Genomic DNA, 23,919 nt, shown 5'->3' on the forward strand with positions numbered 1-23,919 from the left:
GATAACACAGTATGAAAAATGCCAAACTTCATAATATCTAAACAATATAAATTATATCAGTTGCTATGATCACTGAACAAGAAGTGAAATAGTTGTCTTTCATGGCTAACAGCTAATTAGCCATGCAATTCATGTGGTATGTAATTGAACTCTGTGATCTAGTTCTCTATGCACTATTCAGTAATTCCATTGTCATAAGCAAGTCTCTGAATATTATCACATTTGCCCTGGCATAATTTTTGAAGGATCTGCAAAGTAATCCTAAGAAAGCAAAAATTGGAAGAAACAATTTGAATGCATGTTCCTAGAAAGTGAAAAGCAAATCAAGCTTATGGTTTAGTAATTTAAGAGAAAGGTTTATTCAGCAGGAATTCAGAAGATAGGCAGGAAAGGCTATAAAGAGGAAGTCTATGTTGGAGAGAGCAAAGGCAACATGGAAGATGCTAAGATTAGAAATATTGTAAACAAAGAACAGGTAGAGTAAGAAATAAAGAGGAAACAGAATTTTTCCTTGTCTGTTCACTGCCCATGGGAGTCGATAAATAGAGAAGAGGAAGTACACCTGAATCCTCCTCCAAAATCTGCTGAAAAAGATTGTGACTTTTCCAACCTATCAAACTTTGCAATCAGGGCTCTAATAATCAAGAACCAGTAGCATTAGTCTTGTTCCAATTTTTGAAAAAAGAAGGAACAGTATTGAATTTTATGTGCAAAAGTGTTAACTAAGAACACTCATTTGGGCAATTTAAATTTTAAAACTTGTTATTGAGAAAATGTGTCAAAGAATGGAAGGATTTAAAATCTAAAGGCATTTTTATTATCACACCATAATGAAAATAAATTGGGCAGCTCATAAATTCTAGAGAAGTGAACACTGAACCTGACCACTGTTGAGCATCTTCAAGGAGAGGGAGGGGAAGTGACTAAAACTGACAAATACAGTAAAATGGCAAACAGTTACAAAAACTCAGGTTAACATTTCTTATTATTGTTTGGACACTTGCAGTAATAGATAAAAATCACATTTGATGTACAGATCACCATTTCAGAATACCATCGACACAGAACTGCACAAATATGTCTCCTTAATACCTAAAATAATGGATATCTGGATATTTCCCTGTCCTCTTAGTATCAAATTGGGCAAATATGCCTCATTTTTTCCACTCTAATAACAGAAAAAGTTATTTGTTCTCTTCTTTATAGGAAATCTGGAAAGAAGATTTCAAAAACGAAGTAGGGTGACAAGTATTAAAGTAACTCAAGAACCTGAACCAAAATAAAAATGGAAAGGAGGGAGAAATAAAATTGTGACAGATACTATTAGTGATTGGAGGGATAGGACATGCCTTCACCACTGCAAAGTCACTCCACTGATTGTGTCTAAAGAACTAACCTCATTTCCAAGTAATGGCCAACAAAGTGTACAGAATATAGCCCTGAATCTATGAAGAGACTAGACCAACAAGTGTAAAAGATAGTGGTAATGCTGCTGAAGCATCTTCTCAATCTGGAATGTGCTATTTTTTGTTTCATGTTTCATGCTGAGTCTGGAAGTCAAACAGATTGTAGCATTTTACTCTCAGTTGAACATGTAGTCATTACATAGGTCACTCGTGAAGCAGCTGCTGATCATCATTCAAAAAAGAAAATGGATCACTGCTACTTTCACCACTAATTTCAGATTTTCAGACATTTCTGAAATCAAATGAATGCCTTGGTGATGCATCAAGAGAAGGCTATAGAACCTGTGTCTTGGAATTTAGGATTTCCCTCACTTCACAAATCATTCTAAGCTATGATGAGATACCAGAAGAATTCTTCTCAATTTAAAAAAAAACATTTTGGAACCTATTAATACATTTAAAGTAATACATTTTATTTGAACAAAATTTTCAATTAATGTAATAAATTTCATACAATGCAAATGGAAACTTCATGTTGAACTCCTGGCTGATTCTTACAGAACCTTTGGGTTCCAGGAAACAGAGTTTGAATACCACATTCAAATCTTTTGATGTTCTGACTAACCCATTCTGATTTAAGAATTCTAGTTGATAGCTTAGCGCTTTGTGTTGGCTCTTCAAAAGCTATGGCTTGTAACAAATCATGATGTATAATAGAAGATGATTAATGAACCTAACCTCTGACTATGGTCTGGTACCCTTTGAAATTGAGCTTTTATTGGATTTTTAATTTTTTAATAGTGTGTTAATTAGGAAATATATTTCTCTATCCTTTTATCTGAGATTCATTAATATAGTAGATGAAGTCAGAAATAAGTTGCCACCCAGACCCCACTCCCCCCAAATAGCTTCCTAGGTAACAGAATCTGTAATATATCCTTGGATCTTGTTAGCATGGACAGATAAAATCAGGAAGGGACAGTTCCTTAAATAACCCTGTCCCATATCATGAATGCTCTAAAGGTCAATTCCAGCACCTTGAATTGGACCTGAAAATAAAGTAGTAACCAGTGTAGCTTGCAAAGCAGGGGTACAACATATGTACCACCAGAAATACACATGTGCTCAGACTGTGTATTTTACTCCAGTCTGAAGTTTGCAGATACTTTTCAATGGTAGCCCTATTTACAGTGCTTTGCATTAGTGTAACTGGGAAAGGATTAGAGCATGCATGGCCATGAGTAGGTCTCCTTGATCTAGGAACTGGCACAAGTGCTCCAAAGTTATGAAGTTGTGCAAAGGCCCTCCTCGCTCCACTGTCACATTGAGGTAGGGGATGGGATGCCTTAACAATCATGTCTCAAAGATGGTTTTTCGAGCTTCAGAGCTAAAGAAGCTTCTTGGATTCTCGTCTCAACAAAACGTCTTCCCAAAAAAGAAAAAAAAAACAGAAAGTCCAATTGCCTCTTGAAAAAGCACCTTTGGGACAACCATGATCTAGATGACTGAGAATCTCCATAGACATAACAATCATGAATTCTGGTTATTTGTAGATCTCATGGTTTAAAGGAAAAACAGAATCCTTTGTTAAAGTAAAAGAAAACACAACTTTCAAATATCAATTATAGTTCAATCAGAACATGAATAAATATAAACGTTTCTATGCACTTACAAAAAAGAAATACATAAATACACAGAGAGTTGTTCCTCAGTTTTTTCCAAGACTCTTGTAATAACCAAAATATAATTAATTTAAAATCTAACTTCAAACCTCGTCAAGCCCTTTGGCCATACGCATACAACTGCATAGATTCAACATAATATAGGAAAATTACTGAGAATTGTAGACAATCAGGTGGGAAACTCCTTAGTAGCTAATATCAACAATTTCTTACTCCTCATTATTTTCTCATAAGAAAATGGGAAACATCAGCCTATCTGAAACCAAAGAGAAGTTTTGAACCGCTAAGAACTTTTTTGAAATATTAGTTTTAGTTCACCGCCTGGTTGACCTTTTCCAGTCGCAAGGTAAAAATTGTCTTTTTATATTGTTTTAATTCTTCCTTCATCCACTTAGGATCTGCAGGGCATACAAGCTGGAGTATAGAGCAGCCAGTTCTGAGCAGGCATCATTATTACACTGGCAAGTGATGGAATCTTCCCCAACTTCTAAATCCAGCCCGCAGATTTGCAGCATATCGAGGTTGAGATCAACTTCCTCCTCCATCAGGGAATGGGAAGGAAGAGTGAAAGTACCACTTTCTTCGCCAGAAAGAATCCTTTCCAAAGTGAATTTCACCTTTTGAAGTGAAGCAGGAGAACAAATGAGAGAGAAAATGAAAAGAGAGGTTGGGAGACAGAGATAATGAAAAAAACAATTTACAAATGCAAGTAACTGGTTAGCCAGAGATAGAGTCAATAAAAACTGCAACAATAATGATGAGATCTACTCCTAGTTTTAAATTTTAGATTGGGCAGCTCATTATCACCCATGCCGGTCATGATTATAGTCCAAAATTCAAACTCAGAAATGCTGAGGCTGATGGAGACTCCCTGTTTTGGATCTCTCATACTGCAGCCTTTTCCAAATAAATATTTTGGATTGCAACTGACAACATAATGATATTTTGAAACATAATTTAAAAACAAAGGAGGCACAATATAATTATTGGATGGGATTTCACTGTCCCAGACAAACCCAATATATAATCCGAGGATTCTGCTGGACTTACAACTCCTACTCAAAGAATAGCTGGCAGTCGTGGCTAGTAGAGCTTTTGCTCAACTTCATGCACCAGTTATGCCCTTTCCTGGATAGGGAAGCTCCTTAGTCAGTCACTCACACCTTTGTCATCTCTCATTTGGAGTCTTGCAATGTAATCTATATGGGACTATCCTTAAAAAGTATCCATAAGCTTGAATTGGTATATATTGTGGCCACATGAGCAATTTTGAGTGACCCAAGGATGGCACATGTAACATCACTGCTGTGCAAGCTACATTGGATGCTGACTTGCTTCCAGGTCCAATTCAAAGGGTTAGTTATAATCATTACAGCCCTATATGGTATGGGGCCAAGAATTGTTTTTGCCCCATTAGATCAGTCCATCCCCTTGGGTCAGGCAGGAATGTATGTTGTGAGCCTCAACAGTTAAAGAATTGTGATCTGAAGGGTCCAAGAAGAAAACTTTCTCTTCCATTGTCCCTGCCCTGTCTGTCATCCAGACATGAGGCAGGCTGCCAGCCTTCTGGCCTCAGAAATATCTGGAAATTTGGTTCTGGTGTCTTGCTCTGAACTCATGGAGGTGCCTGAAGCCATGAAACTAATTAACATCTTGATGCCCCCCCCCTGCCTTTTTAACTTTGAATTTTAACTTTTCCTCCTAATATGATATTTATGCACAGTTTATGTTTTTACATTTTATTTCTACATATGCAGGGTTCCTCTGTGGGGGAAATGGGCAATTTCTAAATTCAATGAGTGAGTGAATGAATAAACAAATGAGTGAATGAGTGAGTGAGTGATTAACCTACACATTTCATGCTTCCTTTGAATTTGAGACAAGGGCAAATAGTCCTTCTTTAGTCCTCTTTACCCCAGGCAGTTTATTTCACATAGCTTTGTATCTAATTATATTGAAGGAAGATAGGCTTCCTTCTTCTGCTGGCCTTCAAAACTGTCTCCCGGCTAACAGCCCCAAACCACTTCACAGAAACTTCAAGTCTTCCACATTTCACCGTCAAATCAATCCTAATATAATATTCAAAGTCATTTCAGACATGGAGAATAACCTATAACTGGATAGGGACCTGCTGTTTGGAATTCCATGCAACAAATTGGAGCCTGGGGAAACGGCCAGTTTTTGCTTCTTCACCAAAACTGACAATTTCCAGCCACACCTTTGACTCATTGCTCTCTCAGTAGGAGCTGTGGCCCTTAGAAGCACAATAAATGAAAACAACGTTCTGAAAAGGGATTCCGGCATATGGCAGAAGGGCTTCTAGTGACCACAAAGCCACTAGGATGCCTAGTTCACAAATAGAGCATTTCTCTTTTCACTGAATCAATATATCTTCCAAGGAATTGGCACATCTCTGCCTAAACGCAACCTTTTATAAAACCTCAATGGAATTCTGAGGAACATCAGTTTTAGCTACCTGCTTTTTAAGGCATGCATGTTTGGTATGAGTTTGAAAAAGCATTGTATATTACAACAAGTTAGAAAAAGATCATAGCAAAAGATTTAAGATAGTAAGAGCTCACCATCTCCATTGGTTTGGCCAGTTGTTTCTTTTCCAACATTTTCTGTAAGAGGGGCATCATCTCATAGTCTAATTCTATTAATGCAAAAACACAGACAGGTATAATTCAGACGATTCAATCATATGTTGTTGTCACATGTGGAACTTATCTACACTCATTTTTCTTCTTCCTGATATATTTCCCCCCCTCCCCTCACAGTTTTTTGTTGCCTCCAGAATATAACATTTTTCTCAAGGCATCTTTTATTACTTTTGTGCTGCTGATTGCAGTTTCTGTTGCAGAATATTGCAGCATTCCTCTTTCTTCACTTTAGACTTGGAACGAGGGAAAGCATTTGTGGGCAAGTTTATAAATGTGCTCCATTCCTCTTCTTTGATTACAAAAAATAGTAAGTCAGACTTTTGGATGAGGGGAAATTCTTATTTTTCAGTGAGCATCTGCATAAGTACTCAGTTTGAAAACTTCGTCTATGTTTATTAGAACAATCATAGAGCAGTATGTGCTGTGAACAACAAAAATAGAAGGCTTCAATGTGAAATCAACTCTAGAGGGATTCCGAAGCTGCTGGCAGTTTTGTCTGTCTGTCTCCCTGCCTGTCTCCCTGCCTGCCTGCCTGGCTCTATCTATCCATCCATCCATCTATCCATCCATCCATCACATTGTCTTGAGAGCCAATATAAATAGAACAGTGTCTATCTGTATAATAAGATTGTGTTAAAATTGTCACTCATTTTATAAATATATTTAGCTAATGGCAGTAGTTAAAAATGCGGCAAAGAAACAACATAACTCTTTGAACCAGGCTGAAAAGGTTTTGTTGAAATTCAGGCTGGGCAAAAGCAGTTTGGGGGGGGGGGAGTGAGAAAAAAGTATGGCTAATTGTGTTTCTTTCATATTTAATTTAAGCGTTAAAAATCCCTTTCTTCCAGCTTCAGACTTCTCATTTGAAAAACACAAATTGCATATCTATAATTGCAATTTATAGATTCAAGTTCTTATACATATTACATTAAAACAAATTACTATAAATTGTGCCTGAAGTGCTACAGACGTAATACAGCAGCAACATTCAAATGTCGCCTCAAACCATCATTTATTTTTTCATAGAAACTATTGTTTTAGAATGTTGGCAGCTAGATGGTTTGCCTGTGCCTGCTCTACCCATACTTCTCCTACCATTTTCCCAGGGTTCTCAACTTTTTCCCCAAATTCAGTAACAATCTCTTTCTACAATAAATTCTGCTCATTGTGAAAGGTTGGGAATGAACTGCTAAATTCTGAAGGGGTACCTTAAAAGAGGTACCTTCCAAGCTTGAGAAAGCAAAGAATACTAAATAAGTACAACAACATCAAAATCATAGTTTCTTGTACCATCTATAGAAGAACAAAAGAAGTAGATTGGTCCCCAGAGATCTTGGTTTTCTCCTCTTTTAGTGTCCTGGAAAATCCCTAAGTAGGATAGCAGCATTTCTACTGGAACTCGGAATTCCTCATTCAATGACTCCAACATGGAGCGATCAGCATTGTCACCTGCCATGGAAAGCTCCAGCTGGTGGGGAAAAATGTATAGCAGTCAGTCAAGTAGAGGTGAAATAGAGAGTTAATATCTAATAAACACAGTATGGTTACACCCAAGTGATGTAGTGATTCAGACCTGACCTCAGCCATGAATTTTTGATAGTTGATTTGGGGCCAGTTACTATGTCTTAGTTCAATTACTATGTTCAGGGGAATGTTGTAGGAAAAGAATTAGAGGAAGGGAAGTATACAATGTATATCACCTTCAGCTCCAAGAGACAAAAAGGATATAAATCTAATAAAGAAATGAGTAAATTCACAAATTTTGAAAATAATTATTTCCTGCTATGTAGCACTCAAGGGTTCTTGGAACATATTTACTCAGGAGCTGAGAAAATGCATTCTAGGTAGAAGTAGGCTTGAAGTAAACAGGCAAAAAATAGGCAGCTAAACAGGAAGTTGGAGCAAAAGGGTAGTAGTGGTGATAGAATCTTAAACATTCAAGCAGAAATTAATCTGAACAGGATTCCACACCTAATAATCTACAGAAGCAGCAAAAGAACATGAGAAGTCCTGAGATAATGGTCTGTGGACTGTGCCACTTCAATTGGCAAGAGGAGGGGTCCTGTCCTTCCCTGTGTAAAAATGGCCCTGCGAATTAAAAAAAAAAGAGTAAACTTATCAGGGAGAGTTTTTATCTACATCCTTTCTCCCTGTTTCACAACTAGTATTGATATGCAGGATTTATATATATATTCTCCAATCCATAAATGAAAAACCAACTTTTTCATAAGAGAATAATATTAAACATTCTTCCTTGGTTACCATCAATTCACTTAAAAAGGAATTTTTAGGGTATTCAGGAAGGCCAAAAACAAAGGGCTATGCGGCAATATGATCCACAATCTGGGGAAAAGTGTACTTTCTAGTTTGCATTTAGCTTACTTGACATTAGCAATAGATTTAGATTTAGAATAACTTTATTGTCACTTTGAATGTACACTAATTGGCATACATTAAAATGACATTTTGTTGTATAGAGCTTTCAAAGAGTCTAGAAATTCATGAAAAAAATTATATTTGAGAACTCTTTCTGACCTTAGAGAGAGACTGATTTGTATCTACAGAAAGATGTATTTTCAAAAACCGTGTCTCCTACTCATGCCCAAAAACAGTACAGACCACATATTTGCTTCAAATATGACCACCTCATTCTGCTGCATGTGCAGATCTTGGGATATTGCCCTCCTTGGGCAGCATCACAAAATATGTTAGGTATTTTCAGAGCATCATCAAGCCATCCTTAATTGATGTAAAGTTCCTTCTCACTATTATTATTTTAACCCAATGGCTGGATGCATGGAAGATGCTCATGGAGGAATGACTTAAACAGTCTTCCAAATGTGCTGGAACTATAGTTCACAGACTATCTGAGAATTGTGACACCTCTTCTCCTAACACATTTGGAAGACATGTGATTTGGAGCTTGCAATATTATGAAAGGGGTGGGAGGGATTTCTTACATAAGGCAAAGAGATGGAAAAACAAAGGGATAAGCGTGGTTGTTGTAGGAAAACTAGGGGAAGGAATGATTATTACAAATATTTACCTAGTTGAGTTATTTATAATAATGATAAAGGCAAGGCAGAAGTCTAATGAATAAATCCATATTTGTACAGGATGCTACAGTACAAATGAATAGCTGTAAGCCATCGAACAGCCAAAAAAAAGGAACATACCATGGACCGTACAGTGGAAACATTTCTGTTCTTCAGGAAAATCTCAAAGGATTCCAAAAGATTCTTCTTCAAAGGCTGGGTCTGGTGCAACAGTGGCTCATAAGCTTCCTTAACTGCATCTTGCACCTGTTGGACAGCTAAAGATCATTGGTTTGGTTAAGATTATGGGCAGTATAGTTTCAATTGAGTTTCTAGTTTTAAAAAAAGAGAACAATTTGAACAACTGCTGTGACCCATATTGTTGGGTCTCTGTGTACTACCTAATCGGCATGTGTGGTGGAGAGACATTACTGATCTTATCAAAGAGATCTGCACTATTGGGGAGACCAAATATAAGAATGAATCAAAGTTCAGTCATAACTTGCCTGTGAGTGAAGATCCCAGTTCACTCTGGAATGCTACGATGAAAAGAAGAAAATAAATATTAGATTGAAATTAAGAAGAAAAAGCTGAAGTATTCCTTCTTTGGAAGAGGTGAAGGAAGAGGCACAATAGGACACATTGTTTACTCAATGTTATTTTTTTATTGACCCAGAACTAAATTATTAAAAGTCTCCAAGCTTCAAACCATGTATGGAGAAGGTCCACTATTGCACAACATTTGGAAATTCAACAGAGACATATAAAATACTAGTAGTTATTCTATACAAAGAGACACAAATTAGTTGGAGATTGATTTTCCAAATGCTGATAAACTACAACTCCTACAACTGAAGCTGTAGTGCCACACTGCCTTTGGGTGACTAAACAGGGCACTTTGTTGACATGGAAACTCAGACATCTTTTTGTCTCTTTCCTCCATAGCCATACTTCATCTACATGTCAATCCATTTAATTAAGCTATGGTTGATAGAATTAACCCAGTTTTCTAGGTTCACACAGGTCACCGAATTATAAGCCAATGATGTTGGATGACTTCACATCATATATTGAGCTGCAAACTAATTAACTACATTGTAGACTAGCATTTTCTTTTTGCAGACTTAACCTTTTACTCACAATAAAAAGTCATCTTCTGTGATCTTTGGTTGACAGCTCTATCTTGTTTGTTTGCTTAGATTGCTCCACAAACAATCATGCTTTTTCTAATTTTCATACACACATTTTTTTGAAAGCATAGATATTAAACATACCATCATAAGTGAGTGAGTGGTCCAACATTGTTTGAATTTCCTGGTTGAGGTAAACTATATAAAAAAACAAAAATGCAAAGAAATTAAAAAGAAAAGAAAGATGCCTGACCCTGAGTATGGCAAAAAAAAATCAGTGAAACGATTTTTTCACTCACCAGAGTCTTCTTCACAGATTTGGAGTTTCTCAATTCCATATGCCATCACTGTACCAAAAGGAATTAGCATGGACTTATTTTTCATTGTCTTGTGCTGGCCCTGGAGATTTGAGCACAGGATGTTAAGAATGTTTCACCCTAGACCAAGTCACAGATTGTGAAGAAAGCAAGCTAGCAATCCATAGGCATTCTCATCATCTCACAGAAAACAGGCAGGGATGATTCCACCCTCTAGTGATCAGTCATAAATTGTCTGACTGGAAACTCGTAGCCCTAAGATTACCAAAAGATTACCTATTCGGGAGAACCGGTTGGTAACTTTCTAAGTAGTTCAGAGAACCGATTGTTGGAAAAAATCTCCTTTTGTTTTTCTCCACTTTACAGGGCTAATCCTGTAAGGAAGGCAGGAAGGAAACATTCTAGTGTTGTTTCTAGCTTAATCTTTATTGACCTGCTTACAGAAACTGCCTCTCCGGTTAACTCTTATTACATTGTAACAGCTTAGGTGAAGCACCCATCGACCTGAGTGACCTTGAATTGGCCAAGCCCACCCAGTCACATGACCACTGAGCCCCACCTACCCAGATAGTCATTAGGGCAGAGAACCGGTTGTTAAATTATTTGAATCCCACCACTGATGGGAATGCATCCCACCCATCTTATTTACAGCTATAAGGAGTCAGGAAACTCTTTCTTATAAATGTAAGTAGTGAGCACTACTCTTCTTCCAGCAGACCTCATTATATTCACTTTGGAATATAGTAAAGGAAATAAATGTTCATTCCGTATTCTTTATTCAGTGCATTTGGTTATGATGGCATGCACTTTCCCAAAATCTCTCTTTCCTGCAGGTCCACTCTGTGCACACACATGAAAAATAAAGCTAACAATATACTGTTACACAAGTACAGTAATCTTTCTGCAGTGAATTTTTATGCTTTCCCTTTGCCTATTCCTTACATTTCAGTGTGCAACATTATTTATTGTGCTTTAGTGGCACAATGTTATTAAACACTCCCAAAATCTGTCACTCAAGGGCTTCCCTCTGTGCTATAAGGTAGGGCATATATATATACATGTAGTACCAGGAGCCATTTTTGGTCTTTCAACAGCATGCCAAGACCATGCTCCTAAAAGCAGAAGAGCCAAGATCAAAAGAAACAAGTCATATGCTATTCTCCATGCATTAAACATTTTTTCTTAGAAAAGTTTTACTCAAGTGAAGTTTAATATTGATCTATATAGGAATAGGTTTTATATTGTTTTGCTTTCGCCACTGTGTGGAAGTGGTCTGCTACAGTCAGTAATTCCTGCTGCTCTCCTATCCAAATACTAATCTATCTATCTATCTATCTATCTATCTATCTATCTATCTATCTATCTATCTATCTATCATCTACCTACCTACCTACCTACCTACCTACCTACCTACCTATCTATCTATCTATTTAGTCAACATGTACAAGGTCACAGGTATTAGTATAGAAATGGACATTATTGCATGAAGTTGGTACAAATAAATGGATATAAATAAGCATAACATGGCCATGAACACATAAAATGAGTACATATCAAATTGGGGGGACAGTAGGACAGGGATAGTAGGCACGCTGGTGCACTTATGCACACCCCTTTAGGGACCTCTTAGGAAACGTATGAGGCTCACAGTGGACAGTTTAAAGTTAAAGATATGGGGATTTGAGGAACTAACAACAGAATCAGGTAGAGTGTTACAGGCATTGACCACTGTATTGCTGAAGTCATATTTTCTGCAATCGAGTTTGGAGCTTGGTTTACTTTGAGTTTGTATCTATTGTTTGCCCGTGTATTCTTGTGGTTGAAGCTGAAGTAGCCGTTTACAGGTAGGATATTGTAACAGGTAATTTTGTGTACTACGCTTAGGTCGGAATGTAAGTGGTGTAGTTTGAGGTTGTCCAGGCCTAAAGTTTCAATCCTGGTGGCATAAGGCTTAACCTTCCTTAGCTTTTCAAGCTTTTCAAGGTCAACCCATTTAAACTGTTACTGCTTAAACAAACCATTTTCCCCCTAATGTCATATTTAAAATTAGGTTTGATAGCAGCTATAGAGGTTCTGGGGCTGAGCTCATGTTTTGGTCAGAGAGGTTAAGTTTGTGCTTATTCCTATGAAAAAGATAAAATACTTGATCAATCAATTCCTCCTTAAGGAATGATATTGTGGTGATTTTAGTCATTAACCTGTTCAGTTAAAAATCAAGAAACAGCAAAAAGATGAAGCCAAAAATGATAACCACACCTGGATTTTAAGTATGTTCACTGCAGAAATTTCCCCCTTCCCACCTGCCTGGATAGTCTCTTCAATGAGAAAGGGCTCCATTATCTCCAAAACTTCTGTCACAATATACAACTGGAGTTTAGGGTAGATTTGCTGGACAATGCTGAGAGAGAGATCTCTCTTCCTACAAACAAAATGTAAGATGGTAATAGCTGCAGTTCTTACAATAAGGTTAGAGTTCTGGAACTTCTCACGAAATTCCTGGAAACTTTATTCTATCCTGGGGGAACCATCCAAGTTTTCAAAATGAAATCCTTTCACCTAGACTGGAACTGGCCCCAAGCATTTTACTATCTGCAGTAATGCCTTTAGTGGGTAAGAAAGTTCACCTTTCCACAATGAACTATCACATCTTAGGTGATGCCCTAAAAGAAACAAGCTGCTGGAGTTTTAAGCTCAGCTCTACGTTTAACTACCCTGTCCTCAATTCCTTCCATTTCCCAATTCCTTTACCTAAGAGGAATTGGCATTATGGGCCAGCAGAAACAGTTTTCAGCAGATTGAGATCAGTACTTGAAGTGCTTGAAAGGCCAGAAACAAGGTGACTGGGAAAGATGAGAGGTGAGATCCCAGTGGCTTAAGCAAAGATAAAACATTAAAAAGGGGCTCAGCAGGACTCCAAATTAGGATCAAAGCAATTTCTCTACCATTCCCTACCCTAAATATGAAGACTTATTGCCCTACATAACAGAATCCTTGCTCCCCTCTGCCCCATTTTCAACAAGCTGCATTATTAAGTCCTGGAAGCTAGGAGCTTAAATCTGAGAGAACTGGCAAAACTTCTCATTTTCTTTTCTGAATATTCCCATCACCTAAGTCCACAGAGATATTGTGGGAAACTGCCATGACTGATCTTGAATAGGTTTCCTCTGTACAGTGGGGGATATTGATGTGTTTTTTAGACAGCTATTCAAATGAAAATCCAGGCGATGAAGCCCTGTCACACGTTAGCATGAATGTTCTACACCAGTACTTTCGCCTGAATGGGTCTCAAGAGATTTATAAGAGTTCTGCCAGAGTATCATAACTACCCCTCATTTCATTGTGATCCATAAAGTCCCCAAATGCATTGTAGCAGATAGGTCAAAGCCATTTATTTATCCCTTTCTTCAGCTTTTAATAATACCAAAATTCAATTGACCCTTTGTGCTTCATGGTTGGATTACGAATGTTTTTGAGACTTTTTTTTTCATGTACAATTCTTAGGAAAGCTACCTAGTTAGTAATTAGATCCTATTCTTCCATTCGTGTCACACACCCTTGGGTAATAATAAGCAAAGCCATATTCACCACAACTCTCCTGGGTCCACATAGGTTTTTTGGAGACGTACTGGAGAGGCATTCAAGCAAGCTAAGGCCAATCCACCAACATCTACTTCTGTAGACTGTATCTTAAAGTTCAGCCGTCCTCCAGATTTGTGGCATGTGTTAGCAGAAAACAAAAGCGGCTCAGAATGCTTCAGCTCTAAAAAAAAATATCGAAAGCAAGCAAAAGATAATGCTCAAAATACAGTCTAATTGTTTTACCATGGTCAAACCTACTGGAGCAAACCTTACACATTTTTCCTCTCTTTTGTATACTCAGATTCCTTTCAAATAAGAAATAACCCCAATTCGCTGAATTCATATATAACACTGGTTCTGGCTTAGCAAGTTGCATGACTCTTGCCACTGTGATTTATAAATGCAGGTTTATGTCTTAGCACAATGTTTGCATGTAGGATTACATCTGAATCAGGGAAATTACTGCAAAGGATTGATCTTCAGATCAAAAGAGGAATCTACACAGACTGTATTAAATCTGTGAGCCTGATGAATGATTTGGGTGTGGTTTCTGAAAACTTTTATGTTTCTCCTTTGGTCCCAGGGCTCCCAGAAAACTGTGCAGGCTGTATTTATCCAAAATGATCTCTATGAATTAGTTTGAACAAGAATACCTATTTCCATTATTGCTTCTTCTTGGAGTACGTCTGCCAGTTTGAAAGAGATTGGGGAATATTTTCTACTCTTCCAAGGCCATCTAGATGGCTTTTTAGTCACCAAAGAGAGAAGTTGAAAGCCATCATTTTGTGCCAGGCTGCTCACAGGAATCAGTTTCCCATCAGAATCCAGTTCTTGGGTAAGCTGCTTGGCCAATTTTTTAAACATTTGTTCCCACCAATGGACAAATGGGGCAGAAATGATATTGGCAAGGAGATCTCAAACAACCTGAAAGGAGGGACAAAAGAAAGCATCATCATCATCATCATCATCCTGAATCAATCCATAGCAGGATGAAATAATCTTCATTGAGTAGATCATAATCTACCACCCTTGTCTAGTACAAGTTGATAGATTTTTTTTACTTCCCACTGTAAGGTAGAATCAGAAGAGTTAGCCCAAAGTCACCCAACTTACTTCTGATACATGCATAGACAGACACAGACACACACAAATTTTCAATTAGTAGAGTTCAGGAGGAGAGGATTGCTTGACAATTAAAAGACTGCACAGGAAAACTCCAATATAACTGTGAACAAGTCAGTGCTAAAGGGGGAAAACACACCTCTCCTCTTGGCTGTGGACAGATAGTGAAAACTCTAGTTTTATCAGGACAAACATAAGGCATTTAATTTCCCCCTTAGCTGCAAGCACCCTCATCTTCAAGAAACTACCCTGACATGACCTCTTTGGCCATGGCTTGCCCTAGCCATCACATTTCCTGTTATCTTTTTTTTTTTTTTTTAGTTTCAGACTTTTCTAGCTGAAATCGACAAGAATGTACTGCTGAGAAAATTAATGGCACTAATCATTGTTAATCTGTAACTTCCATTAATTAAAATAAAAAATAAACAAATATGTCCTATGCATTGTTATACAATCCATGATTAAAGGTATCACAAAATTGCAGACTTTTATCCTTAAGTGAACTTAAAAAATTTAAATTTCCCTGTCCCATGATGCCTGACTGAAACTATCCCAAAAGTGCTTTAAAAAAAAAAAAAAGCAACTGGACTTCGTTTTTTTCCTTGAAGATGTTTTGCTTCTCACCCAAGAAACTTTTTCAACTGAAGGAAAAAGCAAAGTTCAGTTGTCTTCTGGGGGAAAAAACACTTTTGAAATCACCATGATCTAGATCTAAAGAATATAGAATCTAGAGCAAGGGTGTCAAACTCAAGGCTAACCTTAACCTTAACCTTAACCTTAACCTTAACCAGCCCTCTGGCATCAAACACAACTCTGATGTGCCCTTCATGAAATAGAATTTCACACCCCTGATCTAGAAAATCAATAAACATAGGACTGAAGTGATTTCAGGGCATTATGGGAATTTTTAAATGACACGCATTTTATAACAGAGGGCTGCTGTGTTGCTTCCCAGAAGCCGACTGGCAGTAGTAAAATTTGCTGATTTGCACTAACTAATCTGGGGGCTCATCAGATAGGAACTTGTTTCAAATATAAAGCTGTTCTGAATGTCACCTTTAAGAGTGAAGAACTTACGCCATAGATAAACCATTATTTACAAGGGCTCAGAATTACTATTGTAACACAGTTGAAAGGTTGTTATAGTTATGTCTCTATAGAAAAGTATGAGTTTTGATAAGGATCACCAAATACACTCCCTGGATTCTTTGGTGTAAGATACAGTTTATAGCAAAATGTATCAATGAAAATAAGATATGTTCATTATGCATATACTCTGGAATCTGAGCTTTAAAATCTCCATATCTATCTATCTACTGTCCATTTGTGTGTCTGCATAGCTATCTACTTACCTATCTATCAAATTTGTATGCCACCATTACTGTGATTTTGCCAATTTCTTGAAACGTGGAGATAATTAATATTGCTCTTAGATTGTTGTTTAAGATTGTTCCTGTAATATGCCCATATTCGATCTTACTAGACTTCAGAAAAAAATATATTTTCCCATTGAATGGGAAACAGCAAGGCTATCTGCCAAAGATAAATATGCCTTAGCCTTCAATTCAATTTTTTATATAATATTTGTTAAATATTTTATTCAGGCTATTTTGTCTAGTACCGAGTTCAAATATATGCATAGCTTGCCTTTGGGCCTGTTGGCCAAAAATGAAATTGATTTGTTCAGTTTCCTTGTTAGCTTTCTGATCATCTGATGTTGGTTGCTATTGGACTGATTGCACAGAGGAGTTTCTAGGCTTTTGAAAGTTTCCCCAAGCTAAGTTCATCCCATTAATTCCCTCAAAATGGTTATATTCCCTATCTTTGAAAGAGAGGCAGGATATTTGAGGAAATGATTTAAAAATATTTCTTAGTCAAGTGCATTTCTTATCAATGTTTTAAAGGCAAGATGAAAAGCAAAGGGGCGTCATTAATCATTATTCAAATATAATTAATTAAATATCAATTTCAGTTAATAACAATAACTACAACTCATGTGGGTTGGTTTAGCTAAATATTATTTATCTCCAAATTAATCAGTAGCTTCTAAAATCCAACCGTTGACATGAAGGCAATATTTATATTCCTTCAGCTATTGTTGGATGATGCTATGAAGATGCTTATAAGTAACAAATGGAGAAATAGCAAGTCAATCCCATAGGGAATTATTTGAATATTTGTGTCAGTTTGAATTGGAGACAAAGGGAATCCACACTATATTCAAAGAGTTTAGTCTTCATAGGTGTGCACAGGACTGTAGCCTCTTCTATTATCCTAGTCAATTTCAAAACAGGTTTTCCATTCATTTTCTTGGTATGATAAATTAAAACTGAAATATTGTTTCAAACATCATTTGTGAAGAATTTATACCTGGTGCTGAAAACAAAAGTTTATGCTGATGAAAATAGCCCATAAACAACTTCCCTAATTATTACCACTTAATTTGTTTGGTGCAAAAAAAGCAGTTGTTGGTGATCTTTAAATGTATTCATTTTATGGTTGAAACTAGTCTCGTTTCCTTTTTTGCTAATGCTTTGATGCTATTTTGAACATGTTCATAGAATTCTCCTTAAAGAACACACAGTCAATGTAGTAATATACTACTGTTATTATCTGATTCAGTTACAACATGGGTGTCAAACTCACAGCATCATTTGCTGTCACGTGACATTTTCCCTTCACGAGGCTGGGGTGGGTGTGGTCTGCACATGCACACCTGGCCCAGGTGACACCATTGAGCTATAAGATTTCCAAAGGCAATTAAGAAACACAATGAAGCTAATTCCAGAAATTGGCAATGTGCCTGGGCAGCTTCCCTCTTATTAATAAATTCAAACATTTTCCTTATTGGATATTTTCACCAACAAGGATCATGTTTATACTGTTGTCCAACATGTTCCCCCAAATGCTCCATGCACTGCCTGTGCTGGAAATATATCAGAGGCGTCAAGGTTTACTTTGGCAGTTTGTGCAAATTGAACCAATTGTAGTTTATGGAAGAAGCCATGGTTAACCTAATCATGACTTAGAGCAATGTATCTGCTCAGTCATTATTTTCAGTCTTAGATCACAGAGAGCACAGAAGCAGACTTTTTGATGGCCTTTAAAGAATAATTGCTGACTTACCCAAACTCTGATGCCTTTAGGTTTCTTCTTAGATTTACCAGTGCTCTTTGTTTAACAGGAATAAATTTGATGTTGAATTTTAGCAGAATCTTTGCAGGGTCAATCTTTCAGGTGCAACCACAGATTGAAATGAATTATGAAATGAAATGTTGACCTCTTATTTTATAGTAAGAGGCGGAAGTTAGAGCTTCCGACACTCATAGTCACTTTCTTCCCTTTTCCTTCTGACTCACACAAAAGGCTAGTATTCATCTGTGCAGGAGGGGATAAATGTGGTTTGTTTATCTTAGGGTGAGGGAGTTCAAAAGTGCCAAGGTCCAAGCTGACCTCGAAATCACTCTCCTTTACCTAAACCCGATTTTCCCTGACAATCATGCCAACCAAATGGGCAGAGGATGAACTCTGATGTGGTGACATTAAAAATTGTACAGGCTCAAAAAACTGAAATTCCTATCATGTTTCCATCCCACAACTTTATATGATCAAAAACTGATTTGTTTAGCTTTTGCCTGAGGAATGATTGATGTGGTGACATCATTGAGTGGAAGGAGCAAGCCCAGTATTCTTGGCTCTTCAGGGACATACTAGTTTGGGGAATTTTATTTTGGTGCAGGGTGCTCAGTGATCTGAATGGTGAGAGAGAAAGCTGATGGATGACAACAAGGGTGAGTGGAGTTATTCGACGGTTCTGGGAAGCTACACCATGGAGGTACTAAGGAAGCAGTTTGAAGAGGCCAGCTTCTGGGACGTCCGTCTCTAGTCCATTCCTTCCTCAGATGTGGCTCCTGAGGCAGCTGGGGATGGGCAGGGTCAGTGGTTGGGGTCATATTAAAACAAAGAGATATTTACTCATCTTTTATTTTCTGGCATATTAGAGGGAGGGGATGAAAATTGGTTCCTTGTGTAAGTTGATGGTTGGCTCCCTGAGTGACAGATTTTTAAAAGGATACAGGGACCAAGGAAAGGGCCAAAGAAGTTGTAGATTATTATAGATTAAGGGTGTCAAACTTGCAGCCAACAAGCCAGATGCATCACATGTTGGCCATGCCCACCCCCGGTTTAGCAAAGAGGGGGGGAAACTGATACGTCACGTGACGAAGTGATGCCGTGAGTTTGACACCCCTGTTATAGATTGCCAAGCATTTCCATCTCCAGGATATTCCATTCCATTCCCAGTTTCTGGATTTGCTAGTCCTTCCTCCCAAAGTCCCAAATGATACTGAATTGTGGGTTGATGATCTAAATTATTCAGATTTGCAAAGTGGAAATAAGAAATAATTATCTTCTAATATACACTGCCTTTTTTTTTAGTGCAGCAAATTAAGAGCCCTGTCATACTGTACAACGTTTTCCATTTCTGGGTAGCCTTAATATATGTAATTGTGGTCCTTTTTCACACTATTATTTTATAGTTTTTCATTGTACATCACCCAGAGTTACATTTTGTGAGTTAGGCAGCCATATAACTATGATGATGAAGTAAATAAAAATGAAATAAAATAAATATATATTTATTGTTATATTTATCTAGAGAGCTAAACAAATGAATGAGCACAAGCCCAGGCAAGAATCCAGACCTTCCCATATCTCCTTTATCAACTCCTGAAAATGTGTGGGGGTGGGGTGGGGTGGGGAATCCCTTTGCCTCAGTATGAAAATAAACCCTTGGGTACTCTGTTTTTCTTCCCTTTGGCCGTCCGTGTTGTTTTCTATTTTTGTTCAATATACCCTCAATAACCCCAACCAACTTTGCAAAAGGCTTTTCCAAATTGTCAAAGAAATTGTGCAAAAGTTGAAGTCTGCGGTGATGATTTGACTGGGTCACCCCTCCTACAGGAAGGAATTGTGTAATTAAAAGCGGGATTTCCTTTCCATGATGAAACACTGTTTCTTGCAACTCTCACAATTGGCTTCCTGGGTTAATAGTCACACTTGTCAAACCCCAGGATTCATTATTTTTGAGAATTCTAGAGCATCTAATTAATGCAGAGTGCATGTTTATAATTGATTAATGTGTACTATTTCTCTAGGCATTTTCAGCCCTTACAAAATCCACTAGGTTGTGGATGGGCTATAAATATTTTATATCATAATAAATTTGACACTTTATTCTTCAGCTAAAAGGGCTCCTATAACCAGCTAAACTACAGATAAGAAAAGTAAGGCAGTTCCTATCCCCAGGCTTGAAGTCTAAACAATGACACAAAAAGATAACAGGGAAGAGATGGAAGGAAAAAAACCAGCAAAGTCGTGTATTAATAAAAGTTGCATACTTATTTTATAGTGACAGGCATCAGGGTCAGTACTCTATCCTTAGAGAAACAGACAACCTTGATGAAATTGCTGATATTGTCAAGAAAATATCATGAAGAGATGACTTCTTCTGTCTGAATGCTCTCCAGATGTGTAGACTAACACTCAAAATTATCAGAAATGGCCATAGTGATTGGGTGATTCTGTTGAAGTGCAAATATCTGAAATTTGGGCAATGTTAAGATACAGCATGATCCGTGGCAAGATTTGTTATGATTGGTCCTCTATTGGGGAGCCATTTGTCAAATGCAGTGTTGTTAGGATTTTCTAATTTAAAACAAACACCCTTCATCGAACTTTTATTGTATTAAATAGAACCTCTCTTCAGAGCATTGTTGCCTGTTTCTGGGGGGGGGGGGGAGAGCATTTTTCTGAAGGTATCTGTTGTCAACATATTGTGAAACAGATCTCCTAAATCAGCCACAATTGCAGCCAGTATCTGGAAAATAATACAATCAATGTATTAAAAAATCCTGCAACAGTCATTATAGAAAGGGGCAGGAGGGGATATTCTGTTAAGATACAGCCTGTTGTGCCTTAAAATGGCATCTACTGCACTGTTGTAAAATGGTTTCTACTGAACAGCGGAGTGGAGTTGCCATGGTAATGGCTTCACAGTACTCCACAAGGGGACTCCCTCTGTTAAGGGGGAAAATCTAACATTAGAAATTACATTTGGTCCGGACATTTTCCCTCTATAAATAAATACCCGGGCAACGCTGGTTTATGAGCTAGTAGAATATAAATATATTCCAGTATTCACTTATAATGCAAAAATATGCTGAAACCAAGTTCTATACAATTTAATGATCTGCTTAAATATAACCCTAAATCATAATTATTACTTTTGTGCATTGTGAGAACCATGTAGTACATTATACATTTGGTTCATCATATCACCCTTGGTGATAAAGCAGACTCCAATGCTGATTCATTTTATATAAAGTACCTGTACAACCCAATCTCTTATGTTGGTTTTCCAACAGCTATTAGCTCTTCCTAATATCTGTATTTTTAAGGGCTATTTTGTTTTTCCCCCTTATTTTCTTGGTTTTATATTATTTTATACTTAATGTTTCAGGATTCTTTAGCAGTATAGTCACATTAATTACAGGATCAATAGATGTCTAGGAATCTAGTTTAAGACAACTCATCCTAGTTGCCTCCAAATAATTGGGCTAAAATCCTTTTACCTGCAGCCATTATCTTGAAGAGGCAAAGTTGGAGAGGGCTATTTAATGCCAAAACACTCAATATAAGCCTGTCTGACAGAAGAGAATCCCAGGCAGTGTAATTTGGGGACCATTGTTCTTTCCTTAGAATGTATGTACAGAGAATCCAATTTATTTCTATAGTTGTTGCTTATAGAAGCAGGGATCATAATTTCTATCTTAAGAATTGTAGCCTTAAAATAATTAAACAATTAATTCAGCAAATGTCTGTATTTAAAATACATTTACATTCATGGCAGTTCAGAAATTATATCTTTCCTAATAAACATTTATATTCTTGACAAAAAAAGCTGAATTGTTTCTTGACCTCCATTCAGTTACCCAATTTACCCAATTTCCTTCATTTATGAGGAAATTATTGTAATAGCTATTTCCCGAGATAAGTGTGTTCCCCAAAATTTCAAATGCCCAAGGATTTAAACCTAATATTTTTCAAAGCAGATTAATAGATAGAGAGATACCTGTGGCTCCAGTTGACCCTAAATAATCTTTAAAACAGTGTGTTAAAATACAGTTGAGCTTGCTATGAGTCTGCACAATTCAAATGAAAGACTGTTGTGTAACAATTTGGTGCACAAATTTCTCCTATTGCAATAGCCCAATTCTTATAGTGTCAACTAATGTTTCCCCTCCTGTATTAGTCACTCATTCTTCAAAGAAGGGCTGAGATTTTGTTTATTTTTTTAAAAAAAATAGTATAATAAGCAGATAGAAATAATACTGATGTTTTTGAATTTGGTGTTGAAGACTCAAGAATACCATGGAGATTCAAGAAAACAAGCAAACAGATTATTAAACAAATCAACCCAGGGTTGCCTATTGGGTCAACTCATAAACTCTTGACACAAATAATCAAATGATCCTACTTCAGACACAATATGCTGTCTGGAAAAGGCTTTAATGTTAGGAAAAATGGAGGAAAAGAGAACAGGATGACCAGCAGAAGGCAGATGGATACACCTTTGTAAGACATGAAGCTTAGTGACAGGTCATCACGGAGAAAACAAAGCACACAATCAATTAATAAAACAGTCAGGCAGGTCTCCAGCTTTCAAAATCAGTTTGGTTCCAGCCAGGGGATACTTGCCTTCACATGATCCAGAACAGTGGTGGGATTCAGGTTTTTTTTATTACCTGTTGTGTGGGCATGGCTTGGTGGGCATGGAGTGACTTAGTGGGTGTAGCTTAGTAGACATGGCAGGGGAAGGTTACTGCAAAATCCCCATTTCCTCCACATCAGCTGGGACTTGGGAGGCAGAGAATAGATGGGGGTGGAGTCAGTCAGAGGCGGCATTTACCAGTTCTCCAGACTACTCAAAATTTTCATTACTGGTTCTCCAGAACTGATCAGAACCTGCTGAATACCTACAGTGGGTTTTTAAAGACAAACTAATCCTGGAAGAAACACCTTGGTTATCTCAAAAATACAGAATACAAATTCCATTCCTTTCCACATCAGTTTGTTCTGAAAAATAATTATTTTTCAAACCCTTAAGAAAGAAATCTGGATTGCACAACCAGCTCCTGCCAAAGCAATAATTAAAATATTTTTTTCTAGATCCTTATATATTTGTCCCATTTATTGCATTGATGGCAATAAATTAATCTGATAGCCAAGACATAATATTGCTTTCCTGGGCCTGTTGCTCTCCAAATATGTTGAAATTACAGATTTTCAAGAAAGCATGACATGCACCATGTTCACTGGGAATTCTGCAGGCTCTCGTGCCCAAGAAATGAGGAAGAAGATGGTAACCTTATCACAAAGGCTTTGATATGACCTTGTTCTCCGATTCACAAATCCCCAAAGGCTTCTTTTATTCATTCAAGGATAAGATAGTATTACACATTCTTGACTGAAAGTAGGGTAGTAATATCTTGTTTCTAAACTTTGAACACTACAAAAAGGAAGCCAGGGAGTCATTTAGTAATTCAGAAGAATAAAAGTATCTTCGCAGACCCACCAAGAGTTGAAATTCAGCTATAGTGTATTTTAATCCAAAAAAGGGCTCAGTATAGTTACTCCTGCCTGACTACTTCTAAAATTGAGGACCTAATCGGTCATGCATTTTTGCTAAGGCCCAGCTAAACACAAGGTATGTTTTAGGGATTATTTTAATCCTGATTCTCATTCCTGCACAAGACCATTATAAGGTCCCAGGAGTTGTGTTTATGAGGGGTCAGGGCCAAAATTATTCAGTTACAAGTAGTTAAATGAAACCACCCATTTCCTGCACATCTCAGGAGAACAAGGAAATAAGCTCCATGAATGAGTCCTGAACATCTCCAGAAAGAAGTTGAATTAGCAATCTTG

The 23,919-nt window shown here is 37.3% G+C and overlaps 1 protein-coding gene across 1 annotated transcript; it reads right to left on the reverse strand.

Moving 5' to 3' along the window:
• Positions 1-3,153: 3,153 nt before the first annotated feature.
• On the reverse strand, positions 3,154-14,676 carry GSDMA (gasdermin A). Its single transcript, XM_087714437.1, has 9 exons — positions 14,466-14,676; positions 13,819-13,993; positions 12,490-12,652; positions 10,216-10,315; positions 10,061-10,114; positions 8,928-9,064; positions 7,042-7,219; positions 5,671-5,744; positions 3,154-3,705 (listed from the first exon to the last, which is right to left on the reverse strand). The coding sequence occupies exons 1-9, from the start codon at positions 14,674-14,676 to the stop codon at positions 3,472-3,474; spliced, it is 1,326 nt and encodes a 441-aa protein (XP_087570563.1). The 3' UTR covers positions 3,154-3,471.
• Positions 14,677-23,919: the final 9,243 nt, after the last annotated feature.

The sequence above is a fragment of the Thamnophis sirtalis genome, unplaced genomic scaffold (genome assembly GCF_051295495.1).
Source record: "Thamnophis sirtalis isolate CommonGarterSnake01/CBP01778 unplaced genomic scaffold, rThaSir2_p1.2 scaffold_4, whole genome shotgun sequence".
NCBI classification, from domain to species: domain Eukaryota; kingdom Metazoa; phylum Chordata; class Lepidosauria; order Squamata; family Natricidae; genus Thamnophis; species Thamnophis sirtalis.

Coding starts and splice junctions, on each gene's coding strand:
- GSDMA (XM_087714437.1), bottom strand. CDS start 14,676: ATGTTTAAAAAATTGGCCAAGCAGCTTACCCAAGAACTGGATTCTGAT. Junction 12,653..13,818: donor GTGGACCCAGGAGAGTTGTG/GTGAATATGGCT, acceptor TTTTGTTTGTAG/GAAGAGAGATCTCTCTCTCA. Junction 7,220..8,927: donor TTTCCACTGTACGGTCCATG/GTATGTTCCTTT, acceptor TTTCCCCACCAG/CTGGAGCTTTCCATGGCAGG.